The 27,873-nt window shown below is 35.2% G+C and overlaps 1 protein-coding gene across 3 annotated transcripts; it reads right to left on the reverse strand.

The window, feature by feature from the left end:
- Nucleotides 1-18,601: 18,601 nt before the first annotated feature.
- Nucleotides 18,602-24,792, reverse strand: LOC103098944 (uncharacterized). Of its 3 annotated transcripts, none has more exons than XM_007473354.3 (3): nucleotides 24,357-24,792; nucleotides 21,871-22,326; nucleotides 18,602-20,114 (listed from the first exon to the last, which is right to left on the reverse strand). In XM_007473354.3, the coding sequence occupies exons 1-3, from the start codon at nucleotides 24,366-24,368 to the stop codon at nucleotides 19,905-19,907; spliced, it is 678 nt and encodes a 225-aa protein (XP_007473416.1). In that variant the 5' UTR covers nucleotides 24,369-24,792; the 3' UTR covers nucleotides 18,602-19,904. The 3 variants fall into 3 exon arrangements, with proteins under 3 accessions (XP_007473416.1, XP_007473417.1, XP_007473418.1); XM_007473355.3 differs by having other exon boundaries at nucleotides 24,402-24,791; XM_007473356.1 differs by lacking the exon at nucleotides 24,357-24,792 and adding an exon at nucleotides 23,124-23,195.
- Nucleotides 24,793-27,873: the final 3,081 nt, after the last annotated feature.

A 27,873-nucleotide genomic window follows, 5' to 3' on the forward strand; every position in this document is an offset into this window, starting at 1 on the left:
AGAATGCCTAGCATGTGGCTGGTCACACAGAAAACACTCAGTAAATAAAGTGAATTAATTTCCCTCCTATTTCCTTGGTATTCTTGATATGAACTCATGCTTCTGTTTTCTTGGTGAAATAGTATGTTAATAAATATATATAAACATTCACACTTTTATAGCATTTAAATATTTACTTTTTAAAATTTTAAAATATTTTTCCATGTTTACATGATAGCATTTTAATATTTACAAAGCACTTTTCTCACAAAACTACCGGGAAACAGGCAGTTCAAATATTATTATCCTCACTTTACACAGGAAAACAGGCTCAGAGAGGAAAAATGACTTGCTGAGTGTCCTTCTAGTAGTAAGCATCTGCTTCTAGTGTTTCAGTATTTTTCTTTTTCTGGGCAATCTTTGGGAAACTGAGCTGGAAATGCATCCACATATTATCTATTCAGTGCCAAAGAAGATACAATATAAATGTGACACATTTCTGAAGGTAAAACCTGACCCTGGTATCTCTTGATTTTCCCTACTATTTCATTTCATCTTATTTTTTAAAACCCTTACCTTCTGTCTTGGTATCAATTCTAAGAAAAAAAAGAGTGGCAAAGACTAGGCAATTGGAGTTAAGTGATTACCCAGGGTTACATAGTTAGAAAATGTTTGAGGCCAGATTTAAACTCATATTCTCCCAAATCCAGGCCTGGAGATTAATCCACTTGGCTGCTCCTTTCCCTGCTATTTTCAAAGACTATCTCAGAATTCTAGAATTGGGAAAGAGAAGGCAGATTTCCTTTCCATTCTAAGTATATAGTTATATACTAATTTATATTGTTAATACTGAAAGGGGAAATGTTTGTGTAATAACCACACATTGGTTGTGTCAACATGGCCAGGGAACCCAACCTGGGTAGATTTTTCTATTCACTGTTATTGATTAAAATATATAGCCACATTTTCCACAAATATTTCACTATTCGGAACATATATTAAAGTGGAAAAGGGGGCAATATGGCATGGTGAATAGAGAAAGAACTAGTCTTAGGGTCAGGAAGACTTGGGTTCTAATTCTGCCTCTACCACACACTGGTTATATGACTTTGGATAATTTACTTTAACCTCTCAGTGACTAAGTTGTAGAGAAGTGATGACCTGCCTTGCTAGAAGGAGTTTTCTGGAGGCAGCTAGGTGGCTCAGTGGATTGAAAGCCAGGTCGAGAGATGGGAGGTCTTGGGTTCAAATCTGACCTTAGACACTTAACCCCTATTTCCTAGGCCATACCACTCTTTTGCTTTAAAACCAATACAAAATATTGATTCTAAGAAGGGTTTAAAAAAAGGGGGGGGGAGTTTTCCTCTTCTGGGAGTTCCTTATTTCAAAGAAATCATAGGTTTAGTCTTTATTCTATTTTGATTTGTAAGGCCTCCAAAATGCTTTATATACATTACTCATTTGATCATCCCAAGATAGGTGCTGCTATTATCATTATTATCATTTTCAAGTGAAAAATTGAATCTCAGAGAGTCTAAGTGATCCAGTCCTGTATGATCCAAGGTCATATAGGAACTAGCACATCTGAGATGGTATTTGAGCTCACATCTTCCAGATTCTAGGTATAATGGTTCTATCCATTTCAGAAAAGAATTTTCCTAGAAATATGTTTTTAAACGGTGAGACATGCAATCCACAGAGAATGTGTTCAAAGAAAACATGTTAACTAATTGACTTCTTGGAGAGTTCAAAGATATGTATTCCATTATGAACAGAAAATCATCTGGTATATTCCTATTTCTCAAAAGCTAAAGATCACTGATAAGAGTCTCTGATGCTTGTTTCTATTAGGAAATAGGTGAGCAAGGAAGTCAGGGATCAGCACCAAGTCTCCTGTCCACATTTCTCCAACATCTCAACTAGAAGGTAACTTTCTCTCTTGTAATTTTTTCCTCTTAAAATTTTGCTAATATCTATCCTATCTGCCTATAAAGTCTTTCACTCAAGACATTTGTAACTTTACTTTCACCAGCAAGTCTTCCAATGGTACACTCACTATCTTACTTTGTGATTTCTTGGTATTTATGAATAAACTTTGAGGGCAGAGTTAGTATAGGCAGAGGTACTGAACACAGACTCGGGCCATGTTACTTCCAGGGATGCTGTCAGAGTAAAATTTGAACCAGATTAAAATATAATTGGGAAATATTTGTCAAATTTGTCAAAAATACTATAGAACACAAATAATCTTAATATGTGGTTTTCTAAGTCAGTAAGTGACAGGCAAGGATCCTTATGTATATTTAAGTAGTTCGGTTTTTATTCGACATCACTAGTGTAGAGGATAAAGCTTGGAATCAGGAAGATCTAAATTCTAATCCTTTCAAAGACACTTTCTAGCTGCATGACCATTGGCAAATCTCAGTCTCAGTTTTCTTAGTTTCTTGGAAATAATATTACCAATTTCACAGGGTTATGATGATCAAATGAGATGATATTGTAAAGGCACAATGCCTGGCACATAATAGGTACTTAATAAATGTTTATTGACTGACAAACCTCAAAAGCTATATTAACCAGTAATTAATAATATTACCATCACAGCATGAAAGGTAATGTGGTGGGAATACTGGACTGGAACCTGGAGTAATGGGGATTGTGGTCTCAGTTATGTTTTGTCAGGATGTGACAAAGATAGGACCTAAATGCAAATTATTTCTGATTCCTAGACCAGCTCTCTCCCATTATACTATTCTGCCATTCTCAGTCTTCTCCCTCAATCACAAACCTACCAATACACTGTCTATGAACTTCTCCTACAAAAAAGCAAATGGCACCAACCAGAAAGTGGGTTCAGCTAAGGAACTATTTTGAAGAGATGAGAGGAGTGAAAGGATTGGTGGTTCCTGCTTAGGAAATGGCAGGCTCGCTCCAGAACTAAGATTGCTGTGGGACAAGAGTATGTTATTTCTAGTTATTCTAGCTATTCTGAAAGTGACTAGCAGCCCCCTAAGCCAGGTTGTCTGCAGAGGACAACAGTCAGGCTGTGAAACAGCAGCAACACGTGTGTGGGGGGGAACTGATGGAGTCTGGGAAATCAGTGTTGGAAGGTGCAGGCCAAGGACATCCATGGACCTGCTGTCCTGGAGCCTTATAGTATGCCTTTTTGCACTTTTTTACCAAGCCTGGACCACATGTGTTCTTGATGTGTGTATCCTACTCCACTTGTAGTATGGTAGGGAAAAAGAAATGCATACAAAACAATTTCATTCTATAGTCAAACAATTGGATAATAAATACCCACAGTCAAAGAATAAATGTCAGAAACCTTGTCAAGATATGAAACATGGGCCTTAGACAAAATTCAGCAACCTCCTTAACTAGGTCAGACGTCTCACACCAGACTCTGGAGACATATCCTGTCCAGAAAAGAAAAAAGATTAAAATTGAGAAATTCAAGGAGGGTTATTTTAACCATGAGCTTCTCCAAAACAACTTTTCCAAATGTTCCCCAGATTCCTAACCATCAGCCACCTGGGTCTTGGGTTCTTTGCATCTTTGTTTTGTCTTCTCCAATTCATTTCCCTGGAGGTACACCAAGATTGTTATAGCCACATCCTAAGTCTTGGGAAGGGAAAGGGATAAGCATTTATATAGTACCTACTATGTGGCAGGCACACTTTATAAATATTTCATTTCATCCTCATGACAACCTTGCAGAGTATATGCTATTATTATCTCCATTTTACAGTTGAAAAAACTGAGGTAGACAGAGATTAAGTGACTTTCCTAGGGTCCCAGAGCTAATAGCAGAGGCTGGATTTGAACTCAGGTCTTCCTGATTCCCGGTCCAAACCTATTCATCTCACCATCTAGGACTATGGGAGAGAAACAGAGCAGACAAAAAATTGGAGTTATCATGAAATTTCTCCATAGTGACTAAGAGGAATTAAGATTTTACTTAACTTAATTACTTAAATTAAGATTTAATTAAGATTTGGATTTTACATATTGTCAGAGGTGAAAGGGCCCTTAGAAATCATCTCTACTTCAAACCCTTTATTTTACAAATAAGAAAACTGAGTTTAATGGAGGTTAGGTGACTCCCTCAGGGTCACTTAATTGGTAGATGGCAAAGACAAAGCAATGACCAGAGCTTGGAACTCCAAATTCAACCATCTTTTAGTCAAGCTTCACTCCCCTATTCATTCTGTTTACTCATTTAATTTTAGATGGCTTCTCCATTCAAATAAATCTTTTCCTCAGTCAAGAATTAATGAGAGTTACATAGGAGCACAGAACCCCATGAAAAGTTTTGGAGGTTTTTTTAAAGACCAGATCTGATTTCACTGTTGCAAGGATGAAAGATCCTTGTCAATGCAAAGTCACAACTTCTCTGCATCTTAGAGAATTGCCTGGAATACTGTGAATGAAGCCACTTGCCCAGAGTCATGTCAAGGGTGGGGCTTGCATCCAGGTTTTTCCAGACTGGAAAGCTAGTTCTTCTTCAACTCCTTGAAAGCTGCATCTTTAGTTTTGCTGATTTCCTGCAGCTGATTCTATACTCAGCCTTCCATCCAGTTCTTTCTCCCTGGCCCCTGCCCATGCCTCTGTTCTATTGTTTTACTGGACAACATCTCTCAGTTAAATCCCCCATGTCCAGGGCAGGACAGCTGCAAAGAGAATGAATCAACAGCTGCGAAACAAAACGTTCTGTGCATCTCTATCTCTAGTCTGTCGCCATTCCCCTGTCTTTAAACAGGTCTGAAAACTTTCATGGATTTTTTTTTTAATACTATTACATGCTTTAAGGATAATAAGGTGCTCAGGCAAATCCACAAAGCACAAAGGCCAGAGAAATGAGGGCAGCAGTAAATACTCCTAGAAAAAAAATGTGTCTGTGAAAATTAAAGCATCAGATTCATTCCTCTCTAGGCTGTACTTCTGAATTTTTTCCACAGGACCTTTTAGCTACCATGTCATAGGAACCTCTTCACCCTGGAAGCTCAAACAAACTCCTAGATTACTTCTCACATTTAAAGTACTCTCTGCCTCTGAAGCGCCTCCCTCTGATTGATAGATTCCTTCTGGAATATCCATTTTTAAGGAGGGAGCCCAGGTCAGCCATGTCACCATTCCTTTCCTGGCAGTTCTTCTGACTCTTCTCCACAGGACTTTCATTTTCCCAGTTTCCCTTCCACAATTGTATGTGGTTTTCTCTCATTAAATTGCAATTTCCTTAAGGACAGGATTCTCTTATTGATTGTATTTGCCTTCCTACCACTTGGCACAGTGCCTGGCGCAAGTTGTTCAGTCGATCAGTCACGTGTGACTCTTGTGACATCTTGGCAAAGATACTGGAGATGCTTGCCATTTCCTTCTCCAAAGGATCACAGCAAATATAGATTAAGTGACTTGCCCAGGATCACACAGCTAGTAAGTATCTCAGATCATATTTGAACTCAGGTCTTCCTGACTTAAGGTCTAGAGCCAATTAGCTGTCTGGCACATAGTAAAGGCTTGATAATTGCTTCTTGTTTTCTCCCCAGAATGCTCTCTACCTTGGGAAATAGCTTCTATTTCCTTTCCTTAAAAACTTAGCCTAGGGGGCAGCTGGGTGGCTCAGTGAATTGAGAGCCAGGCCTAGAGATAGGAGGACCTAGGTTCAAATCCAACCTCAAACACTTCCCAGCTGTATGACCCTGGGCAAGTCACTTGACCCCCATTGCCTAGCCCTTACCACTCTTCCGCCTTGGAGTCAATACACAGTACTGGTAAGGGTTTAAAAAAAACAAACAAACCAAAACTCAAACTATTCCTAATAAGAAGAAACACAATCTGCATCCTCCTGAAGTATTAGAGCAAATTCCAAATATCATATTGCTGTCCAGACAGAATCGTTTGTCTGTCAGAATATAGCCTGCTTCGTCGAAGTCCCCCTGTGGTTCATCATCATGGTGTGAGGATGATTCTGGGCTCTCAAAGAAAGTTCAAGCCAGCAGAACACAGACTCAGGCAGATCCAACCAAGTGGGGTGCTAGTGGAGGATACTGTGTAATCTGAGGACCAACTAAACTTTCTGCTACAATAAATCCTATAACTTAGTCATACCGTGAAGAACATGGATTGCAACAGAGCTCTCTACTGTCAAAAACTTTTACCAGAGGTAGAAATAAGAATGCATTTGAGAATGTGCATTCCTTCTCCAACATTCTTCTTGAATTAAAAAAAAAAGTTTTATTGATGTACTTTGTTTTACATTACATTTATGGATTATTCCCATTTTCTGAAAAGTCTTTTGTAACAAAGGGAAAGTTAAGTAAAATTAATATAGTGCCTACATCTAAAAATATATGTAAAGTTCCATATGTTCAGCAATATCCTACCACATATAATTTACTATATTTAAAACTCAACAGGAATATATCTTGTTTCTTTCCCACCATCCTATTGTGGGGTGGGGAAAGGAAGAGAAAAAAGAAAAATAAATTGCTTGTAATGAATATGTAGAATCAAGCAAAATAAATTTCTTCAATGACTGTATAATATATATATATATATTTCTCATTCTACATCCTAATCCATCATTTCTCTGTAATAGAAAACTTCATAATCAGTCCTCTTTAATCATGAAAGGTCAATATATTTTGATAATAGTTCTCACAACTTTTAAAGCTGCTTAAAAAAAAATAAATTCTTCATTCTTTCTCAGTTTATGGAAGTCCTCCAAACTATCCATTCTTATAATACTGGTATAGTATTTTGCTCACTACAAGTTCCTACATCAGTTCCGACAAATCTTTCAATGTCTTTTTGAAATAATCTATTTCTTCATTTAAAAATCCATTAGTATTCTATCACATTCATATACAACTTATTCTACAATTCTTCAACTGGATGAATATCCCATTAGTTTTCTTTTCTTTTCTTTTTTTTAACCACCACAAATAGAGCTACTACAAATATTTTTGGACACAAAAGACTGTAAGCTTTTTTTCATATAAGCCTAGGTGTGGCATTTTTTGCACTGTTTAATAATTTTTATATGTAATTCCAAATTGCTTTTCAGAATGATTGTAATTCAAAAGTTCACTAAGTGTATTAATCTATCTCCATTATTTATTTGTCATTTCCCATTTTTTGTCACCTTTGCTTCTCTGGTGGGTATAAGGTAGAATCTGAGAATTAGTTTAATCTGAATTTCTCTAGTTAGTAGTGATTTGTATCATTTGTCGTCTAAATAGCCTAGATTTCTTCCCTTGAGAACTGTCTCTTCATATGATAGACCATTTATCAATTGGCAAATGGCTCTTTTTCTTATGAATTTGAATCATTTCCATATGTAGTGGAAATGAGGCCTTTATCAGAAAAATGATGTAAAGATTTTTCTCAACTTATCCTTTTGCTTTTAATCTCAGATGTACTGTTTGTGCAAAAGCTTTTAAAATTGTATGTAATTGAAATGATCCATTTTATTTTTAAAGACCCCCTCTATTTTTTGTTTGGTAATGAATTTTTCTTCTACTTACATATATGAGAGGTAATTTTTCCCTGGGTTTCTCCAATTTGTTTATGATAATGTGTTTAATAACTGGTTGCTTATTGTTGTTTATCTTTGCAATAAAGTGTGAATAGACTAATAAATAAGTCAAACTTTAATTTCTTCTATAATACTGTTGACTTTTTCCAACAATATTTGTCAAATAGAAAGTTCTTATCCCAGTAGCTATGATTTTTGTGTTTATACTAAGTATTAGATTAATTTGCTTCCATATATAGAGCTTCTGATCTGTTCCAGTAATCAATTTCTCCATTTTTTAACCAGTATCAAATTGTTTTAATAATCACTGCTATGAAATCCAGTATGGTTGGGCTTCCTTCATTCCAGTTTCTTTTCATTAGTTCTCTCAAGATTCTTGACCTTTTTTAAAAAAAAATGAATTTTGGTAATTTTTTCTAGTTCTATAAAGTCAAATTTTTGATAGTTTGCTATGGCATTAGCATTTTTATTATATTGGCTTATTATATCCATGAACAATTTATATATTTTAAAGCCTTACCTTCCATCTTAGAATTAATATTGTACGTTGGTTCCAGGGCAGAAAAATGGTAAGTGCTAGGCAATGGGGTTTAAGTAACTTGCCCAGGGTTACCCAGCTAGGAAGTGCTTAAGGTCCTATTTGAACTCAGGACCTTTCAGGCCTGACTCTCAATCCACTGAGGCCCTAGCAATTAATAAATTAATTACTATTTCTAATTATATAGTTCCATAATTCTGTAAGTCTTGTTTATAATATAGTTATTTCGTGTTTTCTCAAAGGTAGATTCCCAAGTATTCTATATGTTCTGCAGTAATTTTAATTGGAATTTTTTTTTCTGTTGTTTCATTTGCATTACATAGAAATATTGCTAATTTACTTGGATCTATTTTATAATCTGCAGGTTTTCTAAAATTTATTTTTCTAAAATTTATTTCAATTGATCTTTTGCTTGGTTCACCAGTTTCTTAAGTCATTATATCATTTATAAAAACTGAGAGCTTTGTTTTTTCTTTAGCTGAGGCAAATCTCTCAGTTTCCTTTTCTTATCTTTGTGCTATCACCAGCATTTTGAATATTATGTCAAATGGGACTAGACATCCTTGTTTAGCCCCAGAATTTATTAGAAAGGATTTTAGTTTATCATTATTACAAATAATGGTAGCTCTTACTTTTAAAAACGTATTATTTGTCATTTTAGGGAAAGGTTCACTTATTCTTATGCTTTCTAGAGTTTTTAAAAAAATAGGTGTTGCATCTTGTCAAATACTATTTTTTTTGTATCTATTGACATAATCATATTATATGTATTGATTTTGTTGTTAATATGGTTAGTTTTATAGTTTTAATATAGCTTCCCTAATATTAAATTATTCCTGGAATTATTGCTATAAATCCACCTAGTTTTATTGTATAAACTTTTGATATGTTAACCTTTTAATATTTAATTTAAAATTTGCATTAATATTTTTGTTTTGATTGTGTCTGGTATATTTATATGCATATACATGCATACACAGATACATATGTTAGAGGGCCTTACCTGTATCAGAGAAGAAATGATATTTTTGCAAACATTTTATAAATGTTATAAATGTTAAAATTAATTTTTTGAATGTTTAACATAATTCACCTATGAATCTATTTGGAAGGACATTTATAGCTTGTTCAATATCCTCCCCTGCTTAAGTTTGCTCTATTTTCTTCTAATAATTTGAGAATTTTATATTTTTTTGTAAACATTCATTTATATTGTTGATTTTGTTGGCATATAGTTGGGCAAGATGGTTTCTAAGAATGTCCTTGTTTCTTCTTCATGTTTTGAATTCTCTTTTTTCAATTTTGAAACTTGTGATTTGTTTTTCCACTTTCTACTTTTTAATCAAATCTAATGGTTAATCTAATGGTTTATCTCCTTTATTGTTATATTATTATTTTAAAAACCTCCAGATTTATTTTAGTGATTTCAATGTGTTTGGTGTTTTCAATTTTATTTTTTTTAATTTTCAGGATTCCTGTCTTCTTGTTTGTTTTAACTTTAATGGCTGGTTTTCTAGTATTTGTAGTTATATTTCAAATTTTTGATCAGTGCTTAGGTTTTTGTTGTTGTGTTTATTTTTTAAAAGGATTTAGAAATACAAATTTTCCCCTAAGGACTGCTCTATTTTATATCCAAAATTTTTATAATATTATTTTGTTGGTGTCATTTTTAAAATGAAATTATAATCTCTATTATTTGTTCTTTGACCCAATAGTTCTTTAGGTTTAAGTTAGTTTCTAGTTGATTTTAATACTTTTTCCAGTGACAATTTAAATATTTTTTGCATTTCAATTAAAAATGTATTTCTGCTTTTTTGTATTTTTGATGTTTTTTATATCCTTGGATATGTTCAGTTTGTGTAAAGGTAGAATTTTCAACTGAAAAACAGGGATACCCCTTCCTTCTATTCAAAAATTGTCATAATTCTATCATTTTGTTAGCTCCTTTTTCATGTGTAATTTATTCAATTTTTCCTTTAGGTATTAATTAATTATACATATACATATATAGATACAGCAATAGCTACATTTCAATGACAAAAATTAAAATAAATTCACGATTTTGCCTTTTAGCAAAATGAACTTTGCCTTTTCCCCTTTTAATAAGTACATTTTGTGGGGCCTCTTCTAAAATTAAAGTTGTCACTCCTGCTTTTTTTTTTGGTCCAACTGAGGCATAATAGATTTTGATCCAATCTCATATCTCAACTTTGTGTGAGTCTTTATGTTCAAGTATGTCTCTTGTAAACAAAATTTTGTTGGATTTTAAAATTTATTCTGCTAGCCTTTTCAGTGTGATAGGTGAGTTCCTTCTTCCTTCAAGTCACAGCTAAAATCCAACCTTCTGCAAGAAGTCTTTCTGGGACCCCTTTGATTCTAGTGCCTTCTTTCTGTTGATCATCTCCAATGTATCCTGTATATAGGTTACTTGTATAGTGGTTTCATATTACTGTGAGATCTTTGAGAGCAGAGATTGTCTGTTGCTTTTCTTTGTGTCCTGAGCACCTAGCATAGTGCCTACAGCTACTATGCACTGAATAAAATATTTATTGTCTACCTGATGGACAATAATCCTAAATTTGCTCGTTTTCTGTTTTTACCCCTTTTTCCTGGTTCTGTCCTGTTGAGCAGGGGTCACAAAATACAGTCCAATTGGCCTGTTCTTTTTTCTGTGTGGCCCTGTAAAGTAAAAATAGTTTTTACATTTAAAATAGTTTTATTGTATTTTCCATTGTAAGAACCATTCTTAGCTTGAGAGCCATACAAAATTTGGCCCCCTATCTATAGTTTTCTGATCCCTACTCTTGAGCTATGCATAGCAAATGTAATCCTTCCTCTAAATCATAGTTCTTTACTTATAGCTTCATGATCCTCCTGAATCTTCTTTTTTTTTTCCCCAGACTCTAATTTCTTTAATAGATCCTTATGGACTCAAGTACTTTAAGGTCTAGTAGAGTCTGGCACCATTGTGGTTGCCCTTTTCTAGAATTCTGATGTCCTTCATAACATGTGATGTCAAGAACTGAATGTCATATTTTCAAGGTAGAGTACAGAGGGATATAAAGACTAAAAGGAAATTTTGCCCTTGAGGAACTTACATTCTATTTTGAGAAATAACATGTACACATAAAAGTAAACTAAAATATTTAACAAAGTAAATATAAATACTTTTGAAGTGGAAACATCTCTAATTATTAGGCCTCACATAGAGGTCTCAGCCCTTGAATTGCCCCCAGTTTTGAACTAATTCTGAAATAAAGAGAAAATTTTTTATGCACCCCATTGGGGAGGTACCAGGACAAAGCATAAAAACATATAAAGTCAGGGAAATCTGCGTTCACAAACCAGCTCAATCACTTTCTACCTATATGAACATGAACAAATCAATTCCCCTATCTGGTCCTCTTACCCATCTGTAAAATGAAGTTATTGGACTGTAATTCTCCTAATGTCCCTTCTACTTCTAAATCTGTTAGTTCAATTAAGTAAGCTTTTATTAATTACCAGGCATTGAATAACCCTCTCTAACCAAAAACTAAATCACGTCCTGTTATCTGAACAAGTTATTACAGCCACACAAACTGAGTAGTTGACTCATTTTTCGTCAGCAGGAATGGGAATTGGAGGCATTTGTCACCACCACTGGGCGTGCTGTTTTGACCCACATAAAAATGTGGATAGGGTTAGATTCATTCATTTAAAGACTAGAGTAGAAGGAAAAGGTCAGACTGACATCAGTTGGCTTCATTATCTCAGATAGAATTTCAATATTAAAGGCAGAAAGAATGGAATCCCCCCAAATAGAAATGAGTGCTTTCATAAACTGAAGACAGAGGTTTCCAGAGTTCTTTCCAGTCCAAATTTACTGTCTGAGAATGCTTTTCCAGAAAAGGTAGCTTCATTAATTAATCTGACAGCAGGCTAAAATTATACAATTGAAATGCTGAGAGATGTGAGTTGATTCTTTTTTTTTTTTCACTTGTTCTGGGAAAATGCTTTGGAAAAACTCTGAGGCAATTCTGTAACCAGAGCTGTAAACATCAACTCTGGTTCTTAGGGCAAGAACCACAACAGGCATTCAAGAATAAACAACACAGAATAGATTTTAAAACCAATGTTTTAAAAGGGACATTCAGTTGGTTGTGGGGTAGCTGGTAGGTAGAAAGATAGTAGGTAGATACACTTTATTGGGATAGCAGACTTTGTCAAGAGACCTTGGAACATTTCTCAGGAGAGTGCTTGGGGAACTGCTAGTAGGGAAAGGAGCCAAAAAGTTTGGGAGCTGTAGCTGCAATAAACTCAGCTCAAGGATTGAAGGAAAATAGCTTCCTATTTTATTTATTACTTCTGGGTACTAAGAATAATCATTTCTTCTTGCTTAAGAAATTGAATTACTATCAACTCTTTCCAAATGTTGGCATCAAAAGCAAAAGTCCTTTTGCCTTTCCATAGTTATTGCTGTAATTGCATCCACATATAATTTTAAGGGAATGAAGACAAAACATATCATGAAACCAGTCCTCAAACTGAAGCTTCTGAAAAAAGGTATCAGAATATTAAAAACAGTGGCAGGATCAAATAATCACCTAAGCATTTATCAAGTACCAACACAGTGGTGATAATCATCAACACAGATGATAAAATAACTACTTTCCCAATATGTACTCATAAAGGGGAGATAGGTCCCCAAAGTGGCAACAACACTGACTACATCTGTCTTTGTTGAGTGTGATTTTCTACCCATATGCTTCCCATTAATAATCAGCCAAGAGACTTACTAAATTTTTAATATGATATAGTAAGATAATTGGTATAAAATATTCCATTCAAAAACCTGGAGTTCACTCTTCCACAAATATATAAGGCATTCTTGAGAAGAGTGGACTTGAACTTGAATACCTAAGATCCATAAATAGAGTATGTGTGAGGCAACTCACACTTTGGAAATGCAGAGCTTTAATGTTTAAAAGTAAGGAATAAAGAAAACTGTTTAGAAGAGGGAACCCATAATAAGCACCTTAGACAATTTAGTTCTATGAGATTTTAAAGGTAAAGGAAGGAGCTGAAAGTGAGAGGAAGAGAGACACTTGGACTAGGGTTGTTAAAAGTAAATTAAACTAAAATAACTGAAAAGACAAAGTACTGCATTTATAGGAGAAGGGAAGGTTTTTAATTTGAAAAAAAAATAGAGATAGATGAAGAAAAAGTAAAGCCTAACTCATTTTAAGTGATAATAGATTAATCTGGAATTATGCCCAGAGATTTTTAAAACTGTATATACTCTCTAAACCAGAAATACTACTCTTCAGGCTGTATCCCAAGGGGATCAGGAGAAAAGGCAAAGAATCTATATGTTCTAAAATGTTTGTAGCAGCTCTCTTTGTGGTAGCAAAGATCTGGAAATTAAGTGGATGTCCATCAATTAAAGATTGGTTGGACAAGTTATGGCATATGATTATGATGTAATATTACTATACCATCAGAAATAATGAACAGATTAACCCTACATAACATTATGAAAAGCAAAATGAGTAGAACCAAAAGAACATTATAGACAGTTACAGAATTAATGTTTGAAGAATATCTTGTGAATATTCACCTCCAGAGAAAAAACTAATAAATAGAGATTTGGAAGACATAGTTCTTGTATACATATTTTCTCCTTGTTAAGCAATGCCCTTTCTACTACAAGGAGAGGAAATATATGGGAATTTAATGTAACCAACAAACACATTAATTTAAAAAATGAAAAAGTATTAATGAATTAAATAATGCAATGAAATATAAAGATAGACTTAATAAGAAATAAAATTCACAAATCTCTTACTTTTACTTAAAAAGCAGAGATATACACAGAATAAAAATAAGAGATTAAAACAGAATTTACTTATATGTTTAAGGTGAATAAAAAAATAGGAGTTGTATTTATGCCGTTCAACAAAGAAAAACAATATTCTCAATATAAAAAGAGATAAACAAGGAAACTATATTATAATAAGAACCATAGATAACAAACCAATATCAATATTAAATTTATATGCTTCTAATGCTTTAGCATATAATTCATAAAGGAAAAATTACCTGAGCAACAAAACATAGATGGTAATACAACAGGGGGAAAAATTTCAATAGCCTTCTTTAGTTATTGAATAAGTCTAAAAGAAAGGAAAACACATGGTAAAATACAGAATCTAACCAATTGGTGGCAAAACTAGAGCAAATTATGGCATCTTCTAAAGTGAACTGCTAAAAAGTAGACATATTTCTCAGTACCTCAAGAAACTTTAATAAAAAAATGACTGAGTTAGGACACAGAAATATTACAAGTAAATTTTAAAAAGACAGAAATATTAAGTACATCTTTCATAGACTCAGTTTAACTCAGTAGAAATTTTTAAAAGAGTAATCAATTCAAGAAGCACAAAGACAAAAAACAGAATCAAATAGAGACTTAACAATGCCTTAAATGAGTGAGTCAAGGCATAAAAATAATGGAAATTATTATAACTGAAAAAATAATAATGAGAGAAACAACATATGAAAATTTTTGGGATACAGCTAAAGCATTGCTTAATGGAAAAATCATTTTCCTTCAAGCATACATTAACAAAATAGAGGAGAAAATTAATTAACTGGATATATTTTTAATATTAGAAAGTGAACAAATAAACCTACGTAAGCAAAAAAAGAGTAAAAATTCAAAGAGAAATTGAACTAAAAACAACAAATCCTATAAAAGATTAATAAAATTCTTAAACCTTTAGACAATCTGATAAAAAAGAAATAGAATTAAATTAACATAAAGAATAACAAATGAACAAGGTAAATTCACACCAAAACTCAGAACAGAAAATAATAGAATACTTTCAAAAGTTTCAAAACTTCAAATACTCAAACTAACGAGAAGCCTAAAATCCAATCTCAAAAGGGGAAGTAGAACTGGCTCTAAAGAAACTATCCAAAGGGGGTTGGTGGACTCCTACTTTTAAGGGACCCATGGGAGAATTCTAATAAAACTTTTAAAAACCAGTTGATACCAAAACCACAAAATAACTTTCAAAAAATGGAAAAGAAAATATTCTATCTTTTATGAGACAAAAGGGTCCTAATATTAAAGTTTAATGATAAAGCACAAGAGACTTATAGAATAATATCATTACTGGATATCAGTTCAAAAGTTTTTAAAAAACCGCATTGAACAGATAAAAAATCATTATGACCAAGCTGCTATATTTATGCTATTGGAAACAGCAATGGTTCAACATTAGGAAAACAATCAACATCACTAACATACTACAATATTATACCATCCTGAATGGTTTGGGGAATCCAACTCCCAAATTTCTTACCTAATTCCTTTTTCCAGCTAAATGATCTGTAAAGCCATATTTTCTTAAGTCCTGGTTCTGTTGCTTCCCTATTTAAATGATCTCTACTATGTAGTTTCTGCATGTCTTCACATAAGAATATATGTTTAAGGTGAAATGCCATTAAACCCCTCCTTTAATTTATTTTGTCCCTTCTGACTAAGATATAACTTTCAACATCATTATCACAATCATCAATCCTATCCTGCCAAATCTGAATCATATCTATGAGGTCAAATTTTTATCCTTTACTTTTACCTTTTTCTTAGCTAATGAAAGACTATAACCTTATCTAACATTAATTACCAATTGGTAAACTTCTGCAAGGCCTAATGCAAACAGCTCTTTTAACAATCTTCAAATTATCATCAGCATTCAATTAAATCTAATTACTTACATTAGTTCTCCTTTCCTGCTGAGCTCTAGATATCCTTTTGTATTTCCTTGACACTTTGCTCTCCTCCCATAAATTGTCTCATCATTGCTACAGAGGCCTCCCTGAATATCTTTTTTAAAAGTCTTATGGATACTGGCACAGCACTATAATCTGTTATACTATTATCCCGATTTGATCAATTATAGCACTTCCTGGGTCACATATCTTATACTAGCTGTGCACAAGTAATCATGTATAATAAGCTGCAATCTACCTACCACCACCATGCATCTCTTCATGGATTTTGGGGGATAAATTTTCATATTTTAGAAAGCATAGTGATTCTTCTTTATACTGTCACTGATTATGTCAAGAATCTTTGGAAATTCTGGGAAGTTTCTTTTATGTCAGTAATGAGAGTGGAACCATCACATTTTGAGTCTAAAACTTGTTTGTTACATAAGGGAGTAGAAATAGTATTTAATCAATCAATCAACATTTATTAAATGCCTACTGTGTGTTAAGTACTGGAGGAGGTGAATTGATGAAGAGATAGACAGCAAGTAGATAAGACCAAATACACAGAAATTAAATCCATGCTAGAGACCATACAATTTTGGTAACTCCAATGAGTCTATTTTAAAAATATCTCAAGTAAAGGAAAATATCAAATGATTTGGGGTGAGTTTGGGGGTAGGAAAAACCTGGATTCTGTAATAACCAAAAGAAAATTTCATCAAAATCCACTGAAATATATGCATGTTTCCTTATCTTTATAGTCTTTATCAATAATCTATGACTGCAAATTTAATGAAAATGAATTTAGAATAGGAAGGGTTTTGCAAGTGATTTTCCACAATAGATTATATCTCTCCACTCACAGATTTGAATTAAAGATATAGAGAATCCAGGTCCCAGAAAGTATATTGGAGGAGTATTGGATAACAAATCATTATAAAATCTGGATGATGACTGAAAAGATGCTCATTCTTTCTCTAAATGACTAAACTCTTTGAATTTGGAGGGCACTATAAAAGATTTCCCTAAGTTCCCTATATGTAAAATATAAACTATTGCTCATGTTTCTTGTCTTCTCAAGCCTGTCTGTGTTTAAACTAATGATCCCCAATAGAAGCCAGTACCCTATACTTTTATGTGTGCCTATATTGTATCATGTCTTTACCGTAAAACACAGCAAATACATGTGTACATATATATTATACACACACACTCTGTGTAATATACATATATATGAAGAAGAATCAAGCCAGTTCAGATGAATTAATTCACATTCATGAATCTTTTATATTTCTTACACCATGTAAAGGTGGAGAAGCTCTTTATTTTGATATCTGTAAGTCTGAGACTTGTCCCCCTGGGATAAATATTACTTGATAAATACCTTCTTTCAAAATGTAATATATATGTTGTATATACTAATGAAATGAAGCCTTAAAAAGGAGATTCTTCAATTCTTAAAAGCAACCTAGTTATCCAGGAAATTATAACAAAATCCTTTTTAAAAATATCCTACAGTGTGTTACTCTAGAAATATAGGAAGAATATGTGATTTTGTCATTTTTTCTGTAAAATGGATAAAATATCACCTACCTTACAGAGTTTCTAAAAGGAGCAAATTTAGATTATTTCCTGTACATAAAATGTCAACTGTTATTGAGTCCAGTTCTACCACTTGCCTAGGCAAGTCATTTAAATTCTCCAAGTTTCAATGACTTCATTTGTCTGTCAGAGAGATGCTATCTTTGTCTGCTTTGGAAAGTTGGAGATGCAAGGTCCTGTGATGAGTGATCAGATAAGAGAATATATAGGAAATGTTACTTGCAAAGGAATTGTCAAATATAAGGGATTGAGGAATGATTTCTACTCTCTGGGAAGGTCATAATCTCCCCTTATTATACTTTCAGGATCACCTATTAGTCCTTGGATGCCACCTGCACAGCAGAATCTTTGGATGAAGGGAGTTGTTGCAAAATGCCTGTGGTTTCTTTGATCCACCATGCACATGTTTGCCTTGACTTCCCCACCCTCTGCTCTTTCTCCAGGAGAATAAGGGACTAGAGTTTTCCTTGTCTGTTCCCAGAGCCTACAAAGGTATAACTGTGTGGGGTGAGGTCAGGCTAGCAATAGTGGAGGGGGTGGCACTCTGTCGACTTTGCAAACAATATTGAAAAGGAGAATCAGTCCATATCTCTTGCTCATAGATTAAAAAAAAAATCACAGGAAGTTACATATACAAATGTGCCTCACGAAAGTTCAAAAGTTAGTTGGGTGGGGGTGGGGGACGGCAAAGAAATACCTTCTCCACAGCCTAAGTGAGACCAGATTCCTCTCTTGCATCTCTTTCCCTCAGAGTGCCTCAGAAAAGAAAAATACAGTCAGAAACTTCTCAATAAACAGTCTTCTCTTGATGCCAGATAAATGTCATTAAAGAGACAGGTGCATATCAAAGCATCCAGGCATGCAAAGCAAAGACAGGAAGCTGTAACATGTGGCTCCAGAAAAATATTTTCACACTGAATACTGAAAATACACATTTGATTTTTTTCCCAAGGAATTTTTTTTTGGTGGGTTTTATGTATGTGCATGGTGTGTGTGTGTGTGTGTGAAAAGCTCAATTTTAAAATATATAGCCCACAGGGTCATAGGATTTCATGCCTACTTTCAGAGACTAGTATTGATATAATCAAATAGCTATTTGTTCTTTTCTAGTATAAGATAGTATAAGCAGGCAGTGCCTTACAACTCATCTGTGTACACGGGATAAATAAAAAAGAACCATGTTAAGGAGGGCATTAATAAAACATTTATTGATGCTTTTTGACAGATATGTTCATAGTTACAGTCTCCCATATATTCCTCCAGAAGGAAAAGTGGTGAGATGAATAAAAATGCAGAGTAGAGTCTTTGGGGAAAGAGGGACCAGATGGAGAAGTCTGACCACATGTGCAGCTATGGGGCAACTGAAATTCCCAATATGAATTTCAGGGCATACAATGAAAGAAATAGACTCAATCTGACACTCATGTTAACATGATTATTTATTTGCAAAAATAATGTGGCTCCAAATGCTTTTTTTTCCTAGTTAAAAAAAATTAAAGCATTCAGATTTCAGATTCAGATTTATCCAAATCCCCAGTCTGGGTGAGAACTAGTAATCCTTACGGATCCAAATGACTCTACTTGACCCTTATCCTAATCATAGCAAATCAGAGAAATTAACTTCATGGTATTGATCATTTTGTTTATGCTTCAATTACTTTCATCTTTTTGGATATAAACTGTGATCAGCATATTCGAAAGGCACAGGTAGTTCGAGTAACACACCAAATAGACTCAAAGGGCTCTCCCATGTAGACTCTCACTGTTACCATGTAAAGAAGAAGCTGCAATTAGTCACAACTGAATGCAATGGTGTCCTAGACTAGGTTCCCAGAAATAGGATGTGACTATCAAATCCGGAGAAAATGAAAGGCACTGTAATCCCAATGCACATTCTTTCAGAGATGGAAAATCTAAGCTCAATTCTCTACCAAGTGGTTTGGTGCTTTGAGAACCTGCTACCCAAACAGTGGGTATTCACTCATTACTGCAATATGGGGGGGGGGGGACAAGAGGAAGCAGGGAGGAGGATAGAGAGACAGTTAAGATAAGGCTAAATGGTAACTTCTGTTTTTAACTTGCTTTTAGCTTGAATGCATGGCTAGCCTCTTGGAGCCAGCTCTCAATTCCTCTCTGCAGATGAACAATTGTGCACTTTAGCAGAAGGAGATTTAATGCAGGGATTTCTTCCCCCTTTTCTTTCATGTTCATAAGCCTCAGATCAAGTTCCTTCTCTTTTCTCCATACTGAAACACAGATGGACAAAATTCCCTCTCTGTGCTTCCTCTCCAGATGTTTCACAGCTTCTACTCTGCTTTTTTTTTTTCCTTCTTGCTACAAGCTGTTGTTGGAGGAATTGCCACATTGCTGGAATCCTTCCTGATCTTATCAGATGCAAATTTGGATTCTTTAAGAGGCGCTAAGTTTCTGATACATCCCATAGTAATTCCGCATGATCCAGTTCCTTCTTATTTCAGTGCCATCTCACTCATGGCCTCTAGGAACTGAGGAGGAGCTGGCCCGCAGTACCTCTTCGGTTCTATAATAAGGAGTGAACTCTGTCGAGCAATCATCACTGTACAAGGGGTCAGGCAGTTGGCTTTCTTCAGAGGTTTCACCTGGGAGGGAACTACCAGAAGGAGAGTTCTTGGAGGAGTGAAGATCAAAATTTGATTGAAGACTTAGCAAGGAGTCCTGAAAGGGAAGTACAACACCTTCAATAAAAAAGAAAAACAAGAAACAGGGATAGAAAGGGATGCTAGAAAACAATTAGTTCAAGATGTTCACTTTATAAAAATGAAATTTCAAGCCTGAAGACGATGTGCATTGATCAAGATTACTGGATTATGTGTAAAGTAGGCAAACTAATAATCCTACTTTTTTGTATTTAATGACATTTTAGAGACTTATCTTTAGGTATAATACAGGTAAAAATTAATGTTTCTGATTAGTTATTAAACATGTTTAGATAGAGATATCTATATAAATAGTTAATATACAGATAAACCACTTTCACATAAATATATTTAAATCACTTTCATGTAGGTAAAAAGCACTTCTTCCCTGATCACACAGCTAATGTGTCAGAGGCAAGTTTTAAATCTAGTTTTATTCTGACCCTAGATCCCATGCTCTTTTCACTACATATCTGATCCAGATAGGATTTTGATAGGTGAAAATGCTTTAAACATCTATATTAAAATGAATATGAAAGTGCTTGAAATATATATGTATGATAGGAACTGTGGGATATAAATAATAACACCTAGATGTGTGAATCATATAGATGTTTATATATATATATATATATATATATACATACACACACAGCCTCGAGATTTTTGTTGTTATTACATGATTTTAGTTATATCCAACCCTCCATGGCCCCATTAGAATTTTTCTGGGCAAAAATATTGAAATGGGCTTGCCATTTTCTCCCCTGGATCATTAAGTGACTTATCCAGGATCACACAGCTAGAAAATATTGAAGGTCATATTTGAACTCAGATCCTCCTGGCTCCAGGTCCACCACTCTCTATTCTTACTTTGCTACTTAGTTCCTATAGGTATGTAAAGAGATTTTAAGCACTTTCCTGTGCATCTACTGATTAATAGAGATTGAGATTTAAAGCTCTTTTTAATTCCTATAATTATATCAGAAGGAGGCAAGGATATAGTGAAAAGGACATTGGACCAGAGGCAAGGAAAGATCCAGATTAAAAATCTTACCCCTGACACTCATTAATTGTATGACCATGGGGACAAGTCCCTTTTCTTTTTTAAACCCTTACCTTACATCTTGGAGCCAATACTGGTAAGGGCTAGGCAATGGGGGTTAAGTGACTTGCCCAGGGTCACATAGCTGGGAAGTATCTGAGGCCAGATTTGAACCTAGGACCTCCCATCTCTAGGCCGGTCTCTCAATCCACTAAGCTACCCAGCTGCTACTCAGCTGCCCCCCCCCTCCCCTTTGCTTTTCTGAAAATACTTTCCTGAGTTTCCTAATTTGTAGAATGAAGATAAATACACCTCTAGGACTTACCCCACAAAGCTGTCATGAGTATCAAAGGAGATAATGGAGGCAAAGTACTTAAAATCTCCTATAAATATCAGGTGTTTTCATTATCTGGTCCTCACAGCAGCCCAGTGAGATAGGCAGAGCAGGTACTATTAATTTCATTTGACAGACAAGAAAACAGATCCAGAGAATGATTAGCCCAAGGCTATGTAGTTGCTGAGTAGCCAGCCTGGGATTAGGAGCCAGTATCTTTTGCACTTTCCTGCATTACCTTAGGCCACAGGCAACCCCAAATACCCCAGAATTTGGCTCTACCTAAGAAGTTTACAGGAACAGGCATTCTTTCCTTTCCCCATTTAAACCTTTGTGAGGAAAGAGTTTGACAGATCTTGTGGGCAAAGTCATGAGGGAGGGATTCCAAATGGAACTTACTCTATGGTTATTAGTGGATTCAAATGTTTTATTGGTATTTCCTCTTCTTTCTTCAGTTTTGGATTTTCCACTGTGGGTTTTGCTCTGGAGAAGTGGGTTGACAAAGTATTCCTCCTGAGATCTATAATATGAAAAATATCCACTGGAGGGAACAAAGTCTTTCTGGTCCTCCTTATGTCTAACATTGACTATACTCCTGTATTCTTTTTCCTTAGTGATTTCTTCCTCCTGTAGGCAAACACCTAAATTCAAGGTTGGTGGTTGAACATCGGTCCCTTCATATGTTCTAAAGTATGGTAAATATTCCAAAGGCATGGCTGTCTGTGGTGTAGATGAACTGGCATCGACACTAACTCTAGTATCAGTGCCATCCTCAGAGAATCCAAGAGGGGATGCCTTCCCAAAGGGAATCATAGAGGTAGAGCTCTCCTTGATCTCAGTTTTCTTCTGTAAAGACTGAAATAGAGAGAAAACATCTTTTGACTTTTGGTCTCATAAGCTGAGATCCCTCAAATGAACTCATCATCTTTTTCCAAAATCTGTCCCTCCCCCAACTCCAGACAAACTAGAGTACTACTTATTCATCCTCGACTCTTCTTCCACCCTCTTCCATTCCAATGCTTTGTCCACAAGTCTATTACCTGGAATTGACTTCCTTTGCCCCTCATTAATCAATCTATCAACAACAATTTGCTAAGCATCTAGAATATTCCAAGTAGGGCAGTTAGAAGGTGCAGTGGGTAGAGTGCCAGGCCTCAAGTTAGGAAGATGAGTCTTCCTGAATTCAAATCTAGCCTCAGTTACTTACTAGCTAGCTATGTGATCCTGGGTAAGTCACCTAACTCTTTTGGTCTCAGTTATTCATCTGTAAAATGAGCTGGAGAAGGAAATGACAAACTACTCCTGTTTCTTTGCCAGGAAAACCCCACATAGGGTTGTAAAGAGTCAGACACAATTGAAAAATGAATGAAATGTGCCTGGTCTTTGGGATGCTAGGAACTTGGGATATAAATAAAGAGAATGAAATAATTTCCAATTTCAAGGTATTGACATTCTAATAGGAGAAATAAGCACACATATAATATAAAGCATAAATATAAAATGAGTAAATATAATCATAGGTAAAGTAGTTCAATATGAAGTATGAGAGGGAGAGTTCTAGAAATTGGAGAGGTCAGGAAAGACTTCATACACAAATTAGTGCTTGAGATTCATCTTAAAGGAAGAGAGGGTTTCTTTGAGGATTCTCTTACTTTGTTTAAGGTCCAATTCAGGTGCTACCATCTTGAAGAGAAGGAGCACAGCATGATTGGTTGGGTTCTATACTTGAAATGAAAGAAACCTGGTTTAGAATCTTCCTTCAAACACCCTTGGTAAGTCATTTAACATCTCTGAACCTCAGTTTTCTTATCTGTAAAATGGGGAAAATAACACCTACTTATCAGAGGAGTTGTGAGGGATCAAATGCATATGAAACATTTGCAGTCATCCAAGTGTTTTATAAATGTATATTATCATAATTAATATTATACTTCAAGGCAAAAATTATTTTGATTCTCTTAAATTTATTTCATTTTGCTTGTTTGTTTCCTTTATAATTACTCACCTTTACAATGTGTCTGTATCCTTGTAGCCCTAGCTAGCCCTGATGTGTAAATAGAAGGCACTCCATGTTTCTGGAATGAATAAATAAATGAGCTATCTTTGGCTCTATTAAAAAGGAAGATACCTGAGGACATAATCCATGGCACTTATGACTGGATAGTTCAAGGAGAACATATAGGAGTACAAAAGATCTAGCAAGTTTTCTTAGTATAGTTTGTCTTTAAAAACCTCAAAAGGCCTTCTGATTGGCCTTGGATTTATGGATTCCATCTCTCATCAAAAAGAGATCAGGCCCACCAAGGCTTACAAGGAGCAGCGATACCTGGTTCACAAAAGCTTGCTTAGCCCATTAAAGGGAGAAGCTACAGGTATTTTGAGGTATCTCTTTTGTAGTTAGGGGACTGAGATCTCTGAAGAAGTTTCCCATAAAGAGAAAAAAAGTAAACAACCTTATTTGGATCAGTTTTCTCTCTAGGACTTATATTCTGCAATTTATACTTTTTCATTATTATAAAGTTATTCCTTAAACTTAATTCTTCATTGCTGTGTCCATATACAATTATTTTCCATTTTCCAGGGTTTTAGATATATTTTGCACCCACTATAAAGAGCATACTGCCCAAGCATATTTAGTGAGATAAATCGAGGACAAGAGAACATTAGAACATAAGCCCTAACTTCCATGCTAACTTCCTGATCTTACAAGATACAGAAAACTGAAATTATTTGCTCCACTTCATAAAATATGTCATTAGCAAAGTCAGGACAAGCACCCCTTCTGAGACTCTCAGCATTCTATGTCGAGTCAGTAGTTTGGAGGGACCTCATCTAATTGCTATGACAACCTATTCACTTGCTCAATTATCCTTCTAAGGTCTTACCATTCTTTCCATGTGGTGAATACTAACACTGGAGCTAATGCTCACCGTAGTCTAAGGAAGGAAATCTCCATATGTCCGTGGATCTTTTCCTTGATGGTCCTTGGCTTCAGTACACAGTGAAGTCATTAGCCACAGAGTGGTCTGGACTGGTGCTAAATCTGTTTTATCTCCATCTCCATCAATTAATTCACCAAGCAAGACAAGGGTATCCAGCACCCTTAAGAAGACCATTTCCAACTTGAGAAAAGGTACTTAAAATTCTGAAAACCATTTCTGGTGTTTCATTTTTTTGTTCACTGGGGGTCTACTTATTGCATGAATCAGCCTCATCTTTTAAATGATGGCTGCAAACACAAAGCAAAACATGCCCATGGAGACAGCTTTCTTCTTCCTTTTCCTCCTCCTCCTCCCCCCACCCTCTCCCCATCCAGCCTACCACCCTCTGCCCACCATAAGAAGATTCCACCATGAAGTCATAATTGCCTTGAGGTCTTTCACAGCTGGAAGCTTGACAAGAAAGGCAGTTGGCTCTGTTTCCATGGAGACACATGATGAAGTACCCAACACCTGCGTTCTTCACCTGTCTCTTAAATCAGTTTAATTTGATTCTCTGTGTGATATACTTCAGAACAAAGGAAAACAAAAACATCCCCTGGAATCAAATCAACTTTTGTGAAAGGGCCTCAGTAAGCTCATTCAGGAGATGAAGTTCATGATCAGGTGCAGCAGGGGGCAGCTTTGGCTGGAAGGTTTGAACCCTCAAATTCCATAATCCTGATTAGTCAGGGTGTGTGTAGAACGAAGTATCTGGATACTTGAGGCTATGTAGACCTGCTCTAAGCTTATGAATTTCCTGATCTATCAAGTTTTGTGACATAGGAATCCACTAAAGTGTTCACTGTGGTTTTTATTTTGTTTCAAACTTGAGTCCTAGTAAGGATTTATAATAGAAAATTCAGGAATTTTAGAAAATATCATATACTAAAATATTCATAGAAGCACTTTTGTGGGAGCAAAACCCTCTAAACAGATGTTCATCAGTTGGGAAATGACTGATCAAACTGTGGTAAAGAATATAAAGGAAGGTTTTTGTGCCATAAGAAATTGTGAATATGAAAAATATGGAGAAATTCATATAAGTAAATAGATTAAAAAATAGAGAGCAAAGAAAACAAAACCAAGAGAACAACCAACTGAATCAGTATAATAAAGTTAATGAAATATAAGTGTAAAGGAAAAATAAAAACCTACTGGTAATCATGCTATGATTTATTACAATGATCAGCCTTGACCTGAAGAACAGATGAGAGACACTCCCCTCAGTAGAAGGGGAAAAAACTGACTATAAATGAGAAACGTTCCATAGACTGTTGGACCTCCTGACTTTGCTACTTTTTCTTAAATGTATTTCTTTGTCACAAGCAAGGGTTCAAGAGGGAAAAGATTATATTGGAAAATGACTGTGATGTAAACAGAGGTAACAAACTCATGATCCATGGGATGCCTAATTTAGGACAAAAGCTATCATTAAAATGTTTTAAGTACGGAGACCCTCAAATAACTCATGGGTCCAAACCAGGATTTTTAATCAAGTAGAGGGATTCAAAGGGTAGCTAGGAGAGACAGGGGATAGTTTGCTGGGCCTGGAGTTAGGAAGACTCACCTTCCTGGGTTTAAATCTGACCTCAACCACTTATTAGCTGTGTGGCTCTAGGCTAGTCACTTAACCCTGTTGGCCTAAAAGAAATGGAAAACCACTGCAGTATCTCTGCCAAGAAAAACCCAAATAGAGTCACAGAGTCAATCGTGATTCAAAAACAACTAAACAATAAAAATAGGGATCCAAAGGACCAGATAGTTATAGAATCATAGACTTTAAAGTTGGAAGGGATTTTAGAAACCACTATGGGGTCCATTCATTTTATAGAAGAGGAAACTGTCCCTAAATGGGAAGTAACTTCTGTTCTTTTCCTTCATTACTCTCTCCCTTGGTAACGTTATCAATTCCGATAGGCTAATGATAATTGATATTAATCTCTAATCAGATGACCCCCAGATCTATAGATCCAACTCAACCTACTTTCTTGGACTCAAATCCCACAACATCAACTACTTATTGGACATTTTGAACTGAATAATCTTTTAGGCAATCAACATTCTCATTCCTTTTCCTACCTACCTTGCTTTCCTATTTATTTAGAGAACACCACCATCCTTCTAGTCACTTATGTTTGTATCTTTAATGTCATCCTTGAGTCCTCCATCCCTTCCACCCAAATTTAATCAGTTGCCAATGCTTATCTTTTCTAATTTCGCATCTGTCATCCATCCCTTTTTCTTCACATACACAGTCCCCCACAGTTGTTCAGGTCCGCATCAACTCTTGCCTATACTATTGCAATAGCCTTGTGCTTGGCCTTTCTGCCTCAAGTCCCTCTCCACTCTAATCCATCTTTTACACAAGTGCCAAAATGATTTTTCTAAAAGAACAAGCCTGACTATGTCATCCCCCCCCTCCCACTATATAAGTTCTGATATTTCCTTATTATCTCTAGGATCAAATGTTAACACCTTCAGGATTTAAAGTTCTTACCTTGGCTCTATTCTGCCTTTTAGTCTTATTCCATATTATTCCTCTAGCATATTCTATGATCCAGGACACCTGGCATTTTTCTTATTCCTCACACATGACACTCCCATCTTTCATCTCCATGCCATTAAACTAGCCATAAGCATTGGGAATATTTTACATATTCACTTCTGACTTTCTCAGATCTCTAGCTCTTTTTTCAAGATTGAACTCAAACATAACTGCCTTCTGCATGTCCTCAGGATTCACACAAAGGTTATCTCATTTCTTTTTTGTTTTCTACTCTATATATACCTATGTATGTGAATGTTTCTCTCATTAATGATAATAATTTCATTTATAGCACTTTAAGGTTTACAAAATGCTTATTTTATCACAATAACTGAGAGGTAGATGTTATTATTATTCCCACTTTATAGATGAGGAATAGTCAAACAGAAATTTAGTGACTTGCCCAGAGTCATACAGCTAATAAATATTTGAGGCCAAATCTGAAATTAGGTTATCTTGATGCCATACCCAAAGTTCTGATCCTTGTATCACTTGGTAAAAGAATGTAATTCTCCTTGAGGGAAGAAAGAAGCCCATTCATTTTTATCTTTGCATCTCTAGCACATAGTACCTGACATGTAGTAGACTTGTTGACTGATTTTTTGCCCAAGGTTATACAGGTAGTTAATATTAGGACCTGGATTTGAATTCACGTCTTCCAACTGCAAAGGCAGTGCTTTTTCCATTGCAAGACAAAGTGGACATGCAGGTTATAGTCAGATATACAATTTATACACAGGGGCCTCACTGTAACACAACTTACTTGAGCGTGCAGTTTCTTGAACCTTCTATATTGTTTGCCAGGTATTATTTTTCTAACTATTCTCCAGCTTGCTTTATCATGTAGCTTCATCTATTTTTTGATGATGGGCTATT

Source organism: Monodelphis domestica, chromosome 1, assembly GCF_027887165.1.
Source record: "Monodelphis domestica isolate mMonDom1 chromosome 1, mMonDom1.pri, whole genome shotgun sequence".
Lineage (NCBI taxonomy): Eukaryota > Metazoa > Chordata > Mammalia > Didelphimorphia > Didelphidae > Monodelphis > Monodelphis domestica.